The 13,304-nt window shown below is 44.8% G+C and overlaps 1 protein-coding gene across 1 annotated transcript in view; it reads left to right on the top strand.

Moving 5' to 3' along the window:
* iqgap1 (IQ motif containing GTPase activating protein 1) overlaps window positions 1-13,017 on the top strand; it is a 45,657-nt gene extending 32,640 nt beyond the window's left edge. Inside the window, exons 24-37 of the mRNA XM_024295496.2 lie at window positions 704-867; window positions 943-1,167; window positions 3,608-3,748; window positions 3,822-3,906; window positions 8,038-8,270; window positions 8,346-8,478; window positions 8,555-8,657; window positions 9,549-9,684; window positions 9,757-9,844; window positions 9,921-10,130; window positions 10,212-10,378; window positions 11,779-11,898; window positions 11,968-12,076; window positions 12,145-13,017. Of these exons, the coding sequence (XP_024151264.1) occupies window positions 704-867; window positions 943-1,167; window positions 3,608-3,748; window positions 3,822-3,906; window positions 8,038-8,270; window positions 8,346-8,478; window positions 8,555-8,657; window positions 9,549-9,684; window positions 9,757-9,844; window positions 9,921-10,130; window positions 10,212-10,378; window positions 11,779-11,898; window positions 11,968-12,076; window positions 12,145-12,258 (2,028 nt within the window). The 3' untranslated portion in view covers window positions 12,259-13,017. The remainder of the gene's footprint in view (window positions 1-703; window positions 868-942; window positions 1,168-3,607; window positions 3,749-3,821; window positions 3,907-8,037; window positions 8,271-8,345; window positions 8,479-8,554; window positions 8,658-9,548; window positions 9,685-9,756; window positions 9,845-9,920; window positions 10,131-10,211; window positions 10,379-11,778; window positions 11,899-11,967; window positions 12,077-12,144) is intronic.
* The last annotated feature ends 287 nt before the right edge of the window (window positions 13,018-13,304 follow it).

The raw sequence follows: 13,304 nt of genomic DNA, 5'->3' as shown, positions 1-13,304 counted from the left end.
ACTGACCTTTGAGTCTTTTTGATGTTTGGTTCTGTCCAGTCTGCTTTATTTTTAAATTACCAAATTTTCTTATCTCTCTCCATCTGTCTGATTACATTGATGCCAGTTTGTGACTCATTTAGTCTTTTTATCCGCTTGAATGCGCTTTAAAACACACCAGGTCCAGCAGACAGTCCGCCTGCCGCATCGCAGTACACATACCAAGAGGCAGAGGGCGCTGGTGAGCCCAGAGAATGTGACAAAGCAGCTAAAGAATAATAGAATTACTTTTGAGAAAAGTTTTTAACGGAAGCTACTCCCACACCTGACAGGAGCTGCAGATTAAAAGACTTTTGGATAAGCGCATGTTCAAACAAAGACGGTGTACATTACAGGAATTTGATGCCAATTGCATTTGGTGTGGACAGACAATTCAGTTTAATAATCCACGCGCGAGGTACGCAGCAACAAGGGGGGATGGCGGTACAATTGTGGGCCGGACCGTGGCTAATGATCCATTACACCCCTAGTTCTGGCAGAGGTTTGGTTCTGGCAGGTATTTGGTTCTTGTAGATGTTTGGTTCTGGCAGATGTTTGGTTCTGGCAGATGTTTGGTTCTGGCTGGTGGTTGGTATGATGCTGTCCTGTCTGATGTTGGTTCCTGTGCAGTGATCTTGATCTGGTCTTGGTTCATCGACAGCTCACTGAATCTTCTTTCTTGCAGACCAACCCTACATATCTTGCCAAGCTGATCTTTCAGATGCCTCAGAATAAATCCACCAAGTTCATGGACTCTGTCATCTTTACACTGTACAACTACGCCTCCAACCAAAGAGAGGAGTACCTGCTCCTGAAGCTCTTCAAGACGGCCCTGCAGGAGGAGATCAAGTGAGAAATATCAGATTCTTTCAGAAGATCGGCAGCAGCTGAAGCTCTAAATCTACCTTTCTTGTCTCTTCGCAGGTCTAAAGTGGACCAGATGAAGGAGATCGTCACAGGAAATCCAACGGTTATCAAGATGGTGGTGAGCTTCCACCGTGGCGCCCGAGGCCAGAATGCGCTCAGGCAGATCCTGGCACCTGTAGTTAAGGAGATCATAGATGACAAAACGCTAAACATCAAGACGGACCCCGTTGACATCTACAAGAGCTGGGTGAACCAGATGGAGACACAGACTGGAGAGGCCAGGTGAGCTGCTGCGGACAGGAAAGCCACTCTGGTTCTGTTCATTCTGAAAACAAAACCCCACATCAGTCCAATGTCCTGTCCGGTTTCAGTGTGGACCTGTGGATCTTTCAACCGTATTGTTTATTGTCATTGTTTTGTCAATAGTCACATTGGCTGTGAACCGAGTAGATCTCTCCTTTGAAGGAAAGCCCTCAGCTTGAAAGGGAAACCCTCTCAGAGTTTCAGGTGTTACTGAATGGTCATTTCAAACTTGTGTCATGTTTAAGGCGCACTATAAGGTGCATTAAGCAAGGCTAAAGAGTCATGGATAAAACAATCAACAGATTTCTGATCAGAAGATTTTTTTTCTTCTCATTTTAAAAGGGGACAATGCAGTTAAAAGAAAACCACGTGATTAAACACATGATTTAAAAAAGCCAGAATTAGCCAAAAGGCTAGTTTTCATCTAGAAATTTTTCAATTGTTTTGTGAAATGTCGTGGAGAGTCAGATCTCCTCAGACACTGAGATGCACTCACTGACCAGGCCGACTGACTAAGAGTCCTCCTGCGTAGAGGAATGAGGCAGCCGCTTCTAACAGAGAAGATCAGACAGAAGGCAAATCACTGACATAAAGGCTAAATAAAAGCAGGCCTAAAACAGATCCCTGGGGGACCCCATAAGTTTGGCAAAGAAGACCGGATCTGCCGTTGTTGATTTTTACAGATTGTCTTCAATCACACAAATATTATTCAATCCAGTTCACAGCGTTGTGGTAGAAATTTCGCTTTAGAAGCTTGTTGAGAAGAATAGAATGATTACAGGTTTGATTCCCACCAAGTGTCGAAGTGTCCTTGGGCAAGACACTGAACCCCACATTGACTCTGGTGGGAGGTCGGCACCAGTGGGACTGTAAAGCACATTGGGCCTTAAAGCAAAGTAGAAAAGCGCAATACAAGTATTCACCATTTAACTGTTTTCACAGGAACTCTAGAACTTGTTTGTAACATGCTACACGTTAGCCGCTTTAGCATATTCACAGTACCTGTAACTCCAAACCCAGTTTGTAACTCGTAAAACAAACTGGCATGTTGACAGAGCGCCGTGCACCTCTCAGATTTGCTTTGACATCAATAAGCACAAACAGAATGAATCCATGTAGAAGGAGCTCTGGGTTATAAGTCAACCTGTAGTTTTTGAAAACAATTGAGGCTTTTAATTGTGCCTTATAAATAGGGGACAAAAAATTCAGACACTGTGACGAAATAAATATTTTTCTATGGAATTAACAGGGGCACAATAATGAAGGAGCAGCATCATACCTTCTCATCGTACTCTGGTGTGGAACGAGAACAGGAAGTTGATGATGAGTAGCTTAGCTAAACAAACGTTTTTTTTCCTGCTAAATCAACTTCACAGAGTACCCCACAATAGGCATCTCACCTGGAAGTGAGTCTTCTCTAATGCTACGTTCACACCAAACACGATTTGCACAATTTAGATTTGCCCTGAGGCGCGTCAAATTCACCGCTCGATGCTTGTCCAAAAACGTCCCCATAAACTGGACACTCATGACATGTGTGGGAGGAGCTACCGTCAAAAGTTTTTACCCTGATCGGTACATGACGTCTCATTTACAATGTATGGGAGACTCCAATGATATTGAGAGATCAGGATTATTAATGTTAGAGTGCTCCATCAGTAATCAGGTCTCCATGTCTGGGTTCTGGAGATCATTCAGAGACTCTCCTTGTACAGTTAACTTCACCATCTACTACTTTCAGCGGTACTTCTGTCTCTGTGTGACCCAGTTTGATGACTTTTTGTCCCACATTAGTCAGAGGAGGGAAAATATAAAAAATAAAATAAAATTTAAAAAAAAAACTTTTTTAGTCCTTGATGCAAATAAGAAAATATCATAAAACGCGAACTAGTACTGGGTTAGGGTACCGGTGCGCTCTGTGTCCTGGTTCTGTTACGGTTCGCGGCCCAGAGCTGGGGACCCGTGATTTAATGGGAACATTAAGCACATCAAAAACGATGAGTTGGGGACACTCAAGACATCAAAAAGTGACACGGAGAGGTCTTTAACCAAACGTCAATATGTGATGACTTGGGAGTGAAAATGTGCTGGCCGTACCGCCACGTGCATGGATTAAAACTCGCCACAAACTCTCAGAGCGCATCTGTGTGTTGACTTAGCATTGAAACCAGACACCCTGATGCCTGAATCGCGTTTGGTGTGAACACAGCTTAACTGTGCAGGAGTAATTTACCCAGAAAAACTGTGTCCAGAAACACGGTTGTGAAAATCAGAGGCTCATCAGCCGTCATGATACTGTCAGAAAAAGCCTCTGCTTTCTGCTCCATCGCATGTGATGAGAACTCGGGTGCTACCGGTATTTATTTTTGGGGGGAGTTGGCCTCAGCAGTCTAAAGATCCCTCCATCTCTGCTTTGCAGTAAGCTGCCGTACGACGTGACCCCAGAGCAGGCCATGACCCACGAGGAGGTCCGGAACAGGCTGGAGGCCTCCATCAAGAACATGAAGACCATCACGGACAAGTTCCTGCTGGCAATCATCGTCTCTGTGGATAAAATTCCGTAGGTTCTTCTTCACAAACGGCTGCATCAGGTTTTTGGTGACTTCCTGTAACCGTCCATGTTCATGTGTCAGGTACGGAATGAGGTTCATCTCCAAGGTGCTGAAGGACACGCTCCATGAGAGGTTCCCGGACGCCACCGAGGATGAGCTTCTGAAGGTTTCCCATTTGATCTCTTTTGTTGCTGTGCTTGTAACGTTCTCTCTTCTTCTGGGCTCTGTCATCTTGGTTGATTCGGACGCCATGTTTCACGCACACGTTGGGGAATCGAGCGACATGTGTCACTACCTGATCTATGACAACTACCTGATCAGTCCCTGTATTCACAAAATCCGTCTGCTTCCGCTAAAGCTTTTTATCAGGTAGAGTATCTCTTGAGATGTTAACAATAATAAAAAGCCTCCTAACAGACAGTTTTAACTATATTTTCAAGAAATGAGACAAGTTTATTTTAATTTGTCAAAAACTTTGCAAGGACCAGCAGACAGCACTTTTAAAGCCCCATTAATAGAGATCAACAGCCAAAAGAAATTGATTTAGGATTTGGTTACCCTTTAAAAGTCAGACCTAACTGAATCTAGTGTCCGGTTGTTAGCCTCCAATTTGAGGCAATAGAGAAAATCTTCATCAGAGTTAAAACGTTTTGCACAGAAGGAAAATTCAGACACATAAAGTGGCTGATTTGTGGAAACTTGTAAAAAGAACATTTATGAATTTTCCTAAAGTATGGTTGAAATATGTAGACATCTGTCCAGCAACTTTAGTACAGAAAATGTTGAAAAAATACCCAATAACTGAGGATTTATGTAAAGACAAAACATGATCAATCTTTTTGCCCTTAAAGGGTTAGTAATGGGCTGGGACAAAGCTAAAATAAGTATCCAGATATATTCCATATGTTCTAATGTATCAAAAATAACAAATAATTACCGTTGACAAACGCAGGTTTTTGTAAAATTTGACAAAATCAACGACAAATCACACTCGCATTTCGCCCTGCTTCAGAAACGGCTCGATTTGGGTCACGTGACGCGTTGACGTCACGTGAGTGAGACAGCGCCAGCAGCAGAATGCAGGCGGACCCAGGGTGTCTGCAGATACATGTATGTGTGTGCGCTGCGGCAAAGTTGAATTCTATAAACATCGGTGTTATGGTCCGACGGAGTATTAGGGCCACCAAAAAAAATAAATAAATAAAATTATGATTTTTAAAGTCGTAAATTTACAAGATTCACAATCGAAATGAGCCTATTGTGAATAAACACTGAGCAGAACCAGACCGACTAAACTGTGAAAAGCTTCTGATTTCAACAGGTGAACTGAATGTTTAAAACATTGCACATGTTTGGAAGTTTCTTTGTTTGATTTGCGGTTTATTAATCATTGATGGTGGCTTGCAGGATCTCTGCAGATCCGTTGATGAAACCATCGACACTCGCAGCGGTCCACCAGTCATTTCTTCCTCCGTGAAAGATCAGATCTCATTCATTTCTGTGTGATGCTTTCATCTGAAGAGGAATCGTTTTCGGAATTTTCAGTGTACTTAGCTAACGTGACAGACTGTCGTCATCCCCTGTTGTTGCTGTTTGTTGAAACGGGACGATTCATGTGGAGAACGGGGCGTACGGAGAACTGTTTACATTCTACTTTGGTTTCTGCGCATGTCAGAGACATGCAGTAAGGTGGTGAAAGAGCTTCTGGGGATGTGAATAAAGTGAATAAATAAGTGAATAAATAAATAAATAATAAAAAAGTGGCGGACGGTCCTGCAAACATGTCTCTAAGCTCTTTATTTTGCATATGAAACTCTGCATTACCGACCCAGATAGTCAGCGTCATTGATGATTTGATTTAGAGTTGCCAAAAGGTTCCGATCTGTAAATAAAGCTTCACGAGATGCTCCACGTCTTCCAGCTTCGAGCTTGGCTCTGATAAACGGACAGTTTTCGGTTTCATCGGCATTCTCAGCGTCACTGTCAGTGTCATTGCCAGATTGTGAGCTCTTACTTTACGCGCTGCCGGCTCAAATTGATAGGGCTTTACAGTCCTCAAACCACAAACACCCGGCGCCTCTGAATCAGCGTCACTTTCAGAACAAATGTTTCCACAATCTGAGTCTGAAGACAGAATTGTGGACCTGGAAATATCTCCGCTATCGCTAGCTCCGACACGCAAAGGAGAAGCCATCTTGCTATGTTGACCCCTCTGACATCACACGCACCACGTGACCAAAACGGAGCTTTTTACCCGGAAGAGACAGGTTTGCCAAATTTGGCCTCAAAAATGCCGTTTTATTTCAATATTTCTTGCTCAAAACACGGCAAAACATTTGGAAATGGTAAATATAAGGCGAAATAAGAAAAAGACCCACAACCCCATTACTAACCCTTTAAAGATAAACAGAGTAGGGCTGGGTTGATAAAATCCATTAATCGATTTGAATCGATTTAAACTTAATAGATCAATAATCAATTCGTAAAAATATTAATCAATTTAGCACATAAAGCTAAAGTCCACTAGCTTGATGCTAACGTTTAATAGAATTTCACATAGTACGGCTAATGCTAACGCCTGGTCGACCTAAATATACATTACTGACTAAATGAACATTTTTATAAACATAATTTAAGTTTCAACTGAAATTATTATTAGTGGCAGTTGAAGACTTCAGATCAAGGGGAAGGGAGAGGGGGAGTATTCAGATCGGCCCATTGTCTAATTTAAACCGGTTTAAAAGGTTGGGGACCACTGGCCTAACCGTCCCAGTGTTGGCGACAGGAGGAAGTGACGGACTGTTTGTGCATGTAGAGACGTATCAGGTTTCCCGTACAGAACGTGTCAAAGTCAAGGCCCGGGGGCCGGATCCAGCCCGCTGGGTAATTCTATCCAATGAGCCGATGTTTTCTTGTGCTTATTTCTAACTTGTTTAATAAAAAAAAAACAAAAAAAAAACATATTTTTATGGAAAGTAAAATACTGAAAGTTATTTAAGGTTTAAGTTGATTTATTCTGGAATAATATTCCTGTCTTTTTATTATTCATGATTATGTTAAAAGTTACGGTTTAAAGTTTTTAAAATTGGCATCCTGTTAGCTGTTTTGACAAATGTATGCTTTTTTGGCTTATTTAAGTTTTTTAGGATATCTTGGAGTTAGGCTAATATTTACACATAAGCTGTTTTGGCTAATTTAGGCATTATTCAGTTTTAAGGCTATTTTGAAATTTAGCTATTTTTTGACCTAAATGCTAGCTGTTTTGGCTAACCAAAGTTTTTTTTTGTTTGTTTTTTAGGATAATTTGGCATTTAGCGTTTTCAGGTATTAGCTTCAGCGTTTTTAACTATCAATTTCAGCATCTTCAGCGGCTAAATTCAGCTTACAGCATTCACACTAGCATTATCACGGGTAATGCTATATATCTAGTTTTTAATTATGTTAAAAAGTTGCAGTTTTAACATTTTAAAAATATAGTTTTAGAGTGTTCAATAAATGTTTATCTTGTTCGGCCCGTGACCTAAAGTGTGTTCTGGATTTTGGCCCCGTGTGCGATTGAGTTTGACCCCCTGCTGTACAGGGATGGTAACAACAAGAGGATGTGTTGGTTCTTCAGGCTCCAGGATGAAGAGTGTAAACCTGCATTAATCTCCTGTTTGGATCATCACGTTTTTAAGAACTCAATGTGTGGTTGAAATATTGAGCGGCGTGAAGCTCCACCCCAACGGTTCTGGAATGTTTTTATTCAACCACATTTCAGTGTCAACCTGAAAGCATAACTACCCATCAGCCATCTGTACATGCTGATCTCATGCACCCTGTAGTGAGGAGCATGCAGAGGTTCTCAGAGGACCAATGTTCACGCTGTCCTGTCCTTGAACCCATTCTGGTCTGCCTCTGCACGCTCTTTATGAGGTCATGCTCCACCTCTGCCTGCAAAGCCCCCGTCTGAGAACCTCAAAGGGACGGGGGGGTCCTGATGCACTTAAAGATGAACGTGGTGGACGGATCCTTTAATCCTGCTGTTGTTTCTGAACTGACCCCCCTCATTTAACCGTTTTCACTCACCTTTCTGCTTTTCCTCCTGTCCTGCCCATGCTCCGGCAGCTCCGGTCTGCTTTTCCACGTTTGCGGTTTCGCTGTGATCCAGGTGAGCCCTGCTGCCCCCTCGCTCTGCACACATCTGCTGTCGCTCAAACTGTCCTGTCCCGGTCTTTCTGCCCCCCGCTTTGCTTCCACGCTGCCGTCTTGAGTGGAAGCCTGTGAAGCTTTGTGACGGTTTCATGCTGACCCTCAGATCGTGGGGAACCTCCTGTATTACCGCTACATGAACCCCGCCATCGTGGCGCCGGACGCCTTTGACATCATTGAAATGTCTGCTGGTGGTCAGCTGACCAATGAGCAGAGGAGGAACTTGGGTTCAGTGGCTAAGATGCTGCAGCATGCCGCCTCCAACAAAATGTTCCTGGGGGACAATGCTCACCTGAACCCCATCAACGAGTACCTGAGCACCTCCTACCAGAAGTTCAGGTGAGACAGCTTCGGCAGGGGGGTTGCAGTAGCTCCCCCCAGGACGTCTATCTTCATCCTCCGTTGTTGCTACAGGCGCTTCTTCCTGGCGGCGTGTGACGTTCCCTCGCTGGAGGACAAGTTCAACGTGGACCAGTACTCTGACCTGGTCACCGTCACCAAGCCGGTCATCTACATCTCCATTGGAGAGATCGTCAACACCCACACGGTGAGTTCTGCTGCTGCTGCTGGGGGGTCCATGTGGAGCTGCTCCCCAGTTTCAGCTGTTGGTCTTCTCCTGTTAGCTGCTGCTGGACCACCAGGACGCCATCGCCCCCGAGCACAATGACCCCATCCACGAGCTGCTGGAGGACCTGGGCGAGGTTCCCACCGTGGAGTCTCTGATCGGTAAGGGGGGCGTTGAAAGCACACCAACTTTTATCTGCCATTTTCTTTCCTGCACAGATCCTCCTAGAGTTCACGAGCACACTAGTGCTGCCACAGCGATTCTTTTAATACTCGACTAATCGGTGATCAGTCGACTAATCAGGTCATGTAGAGACTGGATGTAAAGCGCTCACCTTTGCCATCATTAGCTTTAAACTAAAAATTAAAAATAAAATATAACCTGCGATAATGCTGTAAGCTGAATTTGACCGCTGAAGATGCTGAAATTGACAGCTGAAATCGCTTAGGCTAGTAGCTAAAAACAAAGCTGATAGTCAGCTAAAATATTAGTTAAATGCAAAATTAGCCTAAAAAACTGAAAAAAAATCATAATTTAGCCAAAATAGCTAGCATGTAGCTGAAATATTAGCTAAACTCAAAAATAGCCTAAAAAACCTTAATAATGGGAAAATAGTCCATAAAGCTAGCAGAATACCATGATAATTTTCAACTTTACTACACTCTGACTCCATTTAATATAAAATAACAACTAATCAACTATTAAATTAGTTGTCGACTATTTTAATAGTTGATTAGTCGACTAATAGTGGCAGCCCTAGAGCAGACCTGCTCTTTTCAGCGCTGACTCAGCACTTTCTGTTCTACATTTCTATACATATATATTCACATCTATGTAAAGGTGCCAGCTAGAGCTCTGCTTCTCCCAGCTGTTCGTAGGACCAGTCCCACGCTCTGGACATCAGCGGGGTGTATTCGGAGCTCCACATTCATCAGTCTTTCACACTATTCTACTGTGAAACCTCTCAAAACCTCCAAGAGAGTTTAGGAGTAAATGTCAGGAGGAGGCGCTTGATACTCAGGGGATAGACCATTGTGTTCTCCTCCTTCCAGGTGAGAACCCACTTCCTGCTGACGACCCCAACAAAGAGCTGATGGGGAAGACCGAGGTCTCGCTCACACTTGCCAACAAGTTTGACGTTCCTGGAGAAGCTAACGTGGAGATGGACGCCCGGACGCTGCTGCTGAAGTGAGTTCCCCTTCTCACCTGCATCTTTGGGCGGCACGCTCTCTCCTCACGCCGCTCTGTTCTTGCATGCAGCACCAAGAGACTCATCGTGGATGTGATCCGGTTCCAACCTGGAGAAACCCTGACTGAGATCCTGGACTCCACAGCCTCTCCAGAACAGGTGAGCACATTCCTCTGAGAACTGATCAAACAGTCTTAAGGCTGAGATGTTAATGCAGAAACTGTCTCTGTTTCAGGAAGCAGAGTACCAGCGGGCGATGCAGAGAAGAGCCATCAGAGATGCTAAGACTCCAGAGAAGATGAAGCAGGTCAAACCGGTGGTGGATGACAGTCTGACCCTGCAGGGCAAGAAGGACAAGATCAGGAGCAACCTGCAGAGGCTGGCGGAGCTGGGCAAGGTCCACCCCGAGAATCGCTACCAGGACCTGATCAACGACATCGCCAAGGTAGAGCAGGGAGGGAAGGGGGGGCGCTGCTGATGGTTTGTTAGCGCAGCAACATCATGGTGATGAGTGTGTCTTCTGCAGGACATTCGCAACCAGAGGAGGTACCGGCAGCGCAGGAAGGCGGAGCTAGTGAGACTCCAGCAGACCAACGCCGCCCTCAACTCAAAGACTAACTTCTACAACGTGCAGATCGACTCCTACAACCAGTACATCAAAGTCTGCATGGACAACCTGACCAGCAAGGGCAAGTGAGTGGAGCACCCCCACATATCCCCCACCTTCAGGAGCATTGTGGAAACGTGGCTCCAGATCAATGTCAAACCTTAATCGGAGGTCATTACAAATTCCTCCTACACAAACCCTCGATGGACAGAGGGGGTGAGTGAGGGATGGAGGGGTGGAGGGATGGATGGGTATGTGGATAGATGAATAGGTGGATTTGTGGATGGATAGATGAAGGGATTGATGAATGGATGAATCGATTGATGGATGGATGAAGGGATAGATGGATGAAGCGATTGATGGATGGATGAAGGGATAGATGGATGAAGGGATTGATGGATGGATGAAGGGATAGATGGATGAAGGGATTGATTGATTGATGAAGGGATTGATTGATGGATGAAGGGATTGATTGATGGATGAAGGGATTGATTGATGGATGAAGGGATTGATTGATGGATGAAGGGATTGATTGATGGATGAAGGGATTGATTGATGGATGAAGGGATTGATTGATGGATGAAGGGATTGATTGATGGATGAAGGGATTGATTGATGGATGAAGGGATTGATTGATGGATGAAGGGATTGATTGATGGATGAAGGGATTGATTGATGGATGAAGGGATTGATTGATGGATGAAGGGATTGATTGATGGATGAAGGGATTGATTGATGGATGAAGGGATTGATTGATGGATGAAGGGATTGATTGATGGATGAAGGGATTGATTGATGGATGAAGGGATTGATTGATGGATGAAGGGATTGATTGATGGATGAAGGGATTGATTGATGGATGAAGGGATTGATTGATGGATGAAGGGATTGATTGATGGATGAAGGGATTGATTGATGGATGAAGGGATTGATTGATGGATGAAGGGATTGATTGATGGATGAAGGGATTGATTGATGGATGAAGGGATTGATTGATGGATGAAGGGATTGATTGATGGATGAAGGGATTGATTGATGGATGAAGGGATTGATTGATGGATGAAGGGATTGATTGATGGATGAAGGGATTGATTGATGGATGAAGGGATTGATTGATGGATGAAGGGATTGATTGATGGATGAAGGGATTGATTGATGGATGAAGGGATTGATTGATGGATGAAGGGATTGATTGATGGATGGATGAAGGGATTGATGGATGGATGGATGGAGGGATGGATGGATGGATGGATGGATTGATGGATGGATGAAGGGATTGATGGATGGATGAAGGGATTGATGGATGGATGAAGGGATTGGTGGATGGATAGATTCTAGAAGGTCTCATTTCTACAGTTGATGATGGCTTCCAGGGCTTCTAGATTGTAACCGTGAGCCAAGGCCCCTCCCCCCGCCGCTCGCTCTTTCGGTTGGCGGGAAAACTCTCAGAGCTTCTGGATCGCTGAACCCTCCGCTCTCCTCTCAGGTTGTCGAAGAAACCGGACAGCAAGGCCAAGAAGAGCAAGCAGGTCTCACAGAAGTACACGGCTTCTCGGCTCCAGGAGAAGGGGGTCCTGATCTCCATTGAGGATCTGCCATCCAACCAGTAAGTTTGGACCTGCCCACACATCTTCTGAAGTCTCCAGCAGGTTTTTGAACAACTGCTCTGCTGCAGGTTCAAGAACACCATCTTTGAGATCTCGCCGTCAGAGACGGTGGGGGTGTTTGAAGTGAAGGCCAAGTTAATGGGGGTGCACTTGGACACGGTGCAGCTGGAGTATCAGGTACGGATCTTCTTTGGTTCCTCCCACCGCTCTGAGGGCGTGGCCTCATGCGTGTCTCTGTCCTGCAGGATCTCCTGCAGCTGCAGTATGAAGGTGTGGCCGTGATGAAGCTCTTCGATCGCGCCACCATCAATGTCAACCTGCTCATCTTCCTGCTCAACAAGAAGTTTTACGGCAAATGAAAGGGGAGTGCAGACTCTCCCAGACAAATGTAACCACAAAGCCCACTGTGGGTGGCTCTGAAGCCCTGGACCGAGCCGTCCTGCAAACACGAGCTTCACTCTCATGACTCTGATGCTTGTTTGAGCTCTCATGCTGCAGCTTTCTCTCTGTTTCTTCTGTCATGATTATAACTACGTCAGAACGCCCAAGTTCCCCTCCTTCCTGCTGTTCATGCCGGGTCTGGAGGGGAGGGGCTACAAAACTGGGCTGGAGGTCCTGACTGTACTGTTTTTTTTATTTCTGAGGTCATGTTATGAATATTGGTATTTTCTTGATCACCACGTCCTGAAATGTTTGGCTTTGTAGCGACTCAGAGGAGCCGACCTCTGCTGTCAGGAGCTGCTTCAACCTGCCCCCCCACCCACCCTGCCATTGTCAGATGTCTCTGCTGCGTCAGTCCTGGACGTGCAGCTGGACACCGAGGCGCTCTGCTCTCCCAGATTTACCTCAGAAGAGTTCTTTCAAAAGCATTCCTTTGTCTCTATTTATATGTTCTGTCTTCATTCCAGGAGCGGCGCCACGCCCACATGCGGCGCCACGCCCGTGTCAGGTGGAGGCCTCGTGCTCCGCAGCAGCTAGGTTTTATGCTGAACATCAAATATTCCGTAAATGCTGAAGCTGACGATCTTCTTGTCTTCATGTAAAGTCCAGGCACTGATGTTTACCTGTTCAGAATAAAGACCAGAAACTGAAAGAACTTCAGCACTTTTTTAAACTTCCATTTCAGGAGTTTTCTGTTTTTGCTGCTCCTTTGCTTTAAAGAGGCCATACCATGAAAAAACAACTTTTTCAGCTTTGAAGTACATTATATTGTTCATTCCTCACTATAAACAACACCAAAGCTGTATTTTCTGAGTAATCCTCTAAAAACCTGCACTCTCAACAGCAGCCCCTCCCATACCCATGGAAATAATAGTGATGTCATTAGCGTTTAAACGTCATGCGGTGACGTACGCCAAAACACATTCTGGTGAGGGATCTGCACCACATTTAAAGTAGAACCTGA

This window comes from Oryzias melastigma, linkage group LG3 (assembly GCF_002922805.2).
Source record: "Oryzias melastigma strain HK-1 linkage group LG3, ASM292280v2, whole genome shotgun sequence".
Taxonomy (NCBI): domain Eukaryota; kingdom Metazoa; phylum Chordata; class Actinopteri; order Beloniformes; family Adrianichthyidae; genus Oryzias; species Oryzias melastigma.
This window is presented reverse-complemented; position numbering and strand designations above follow the sequence as displayed.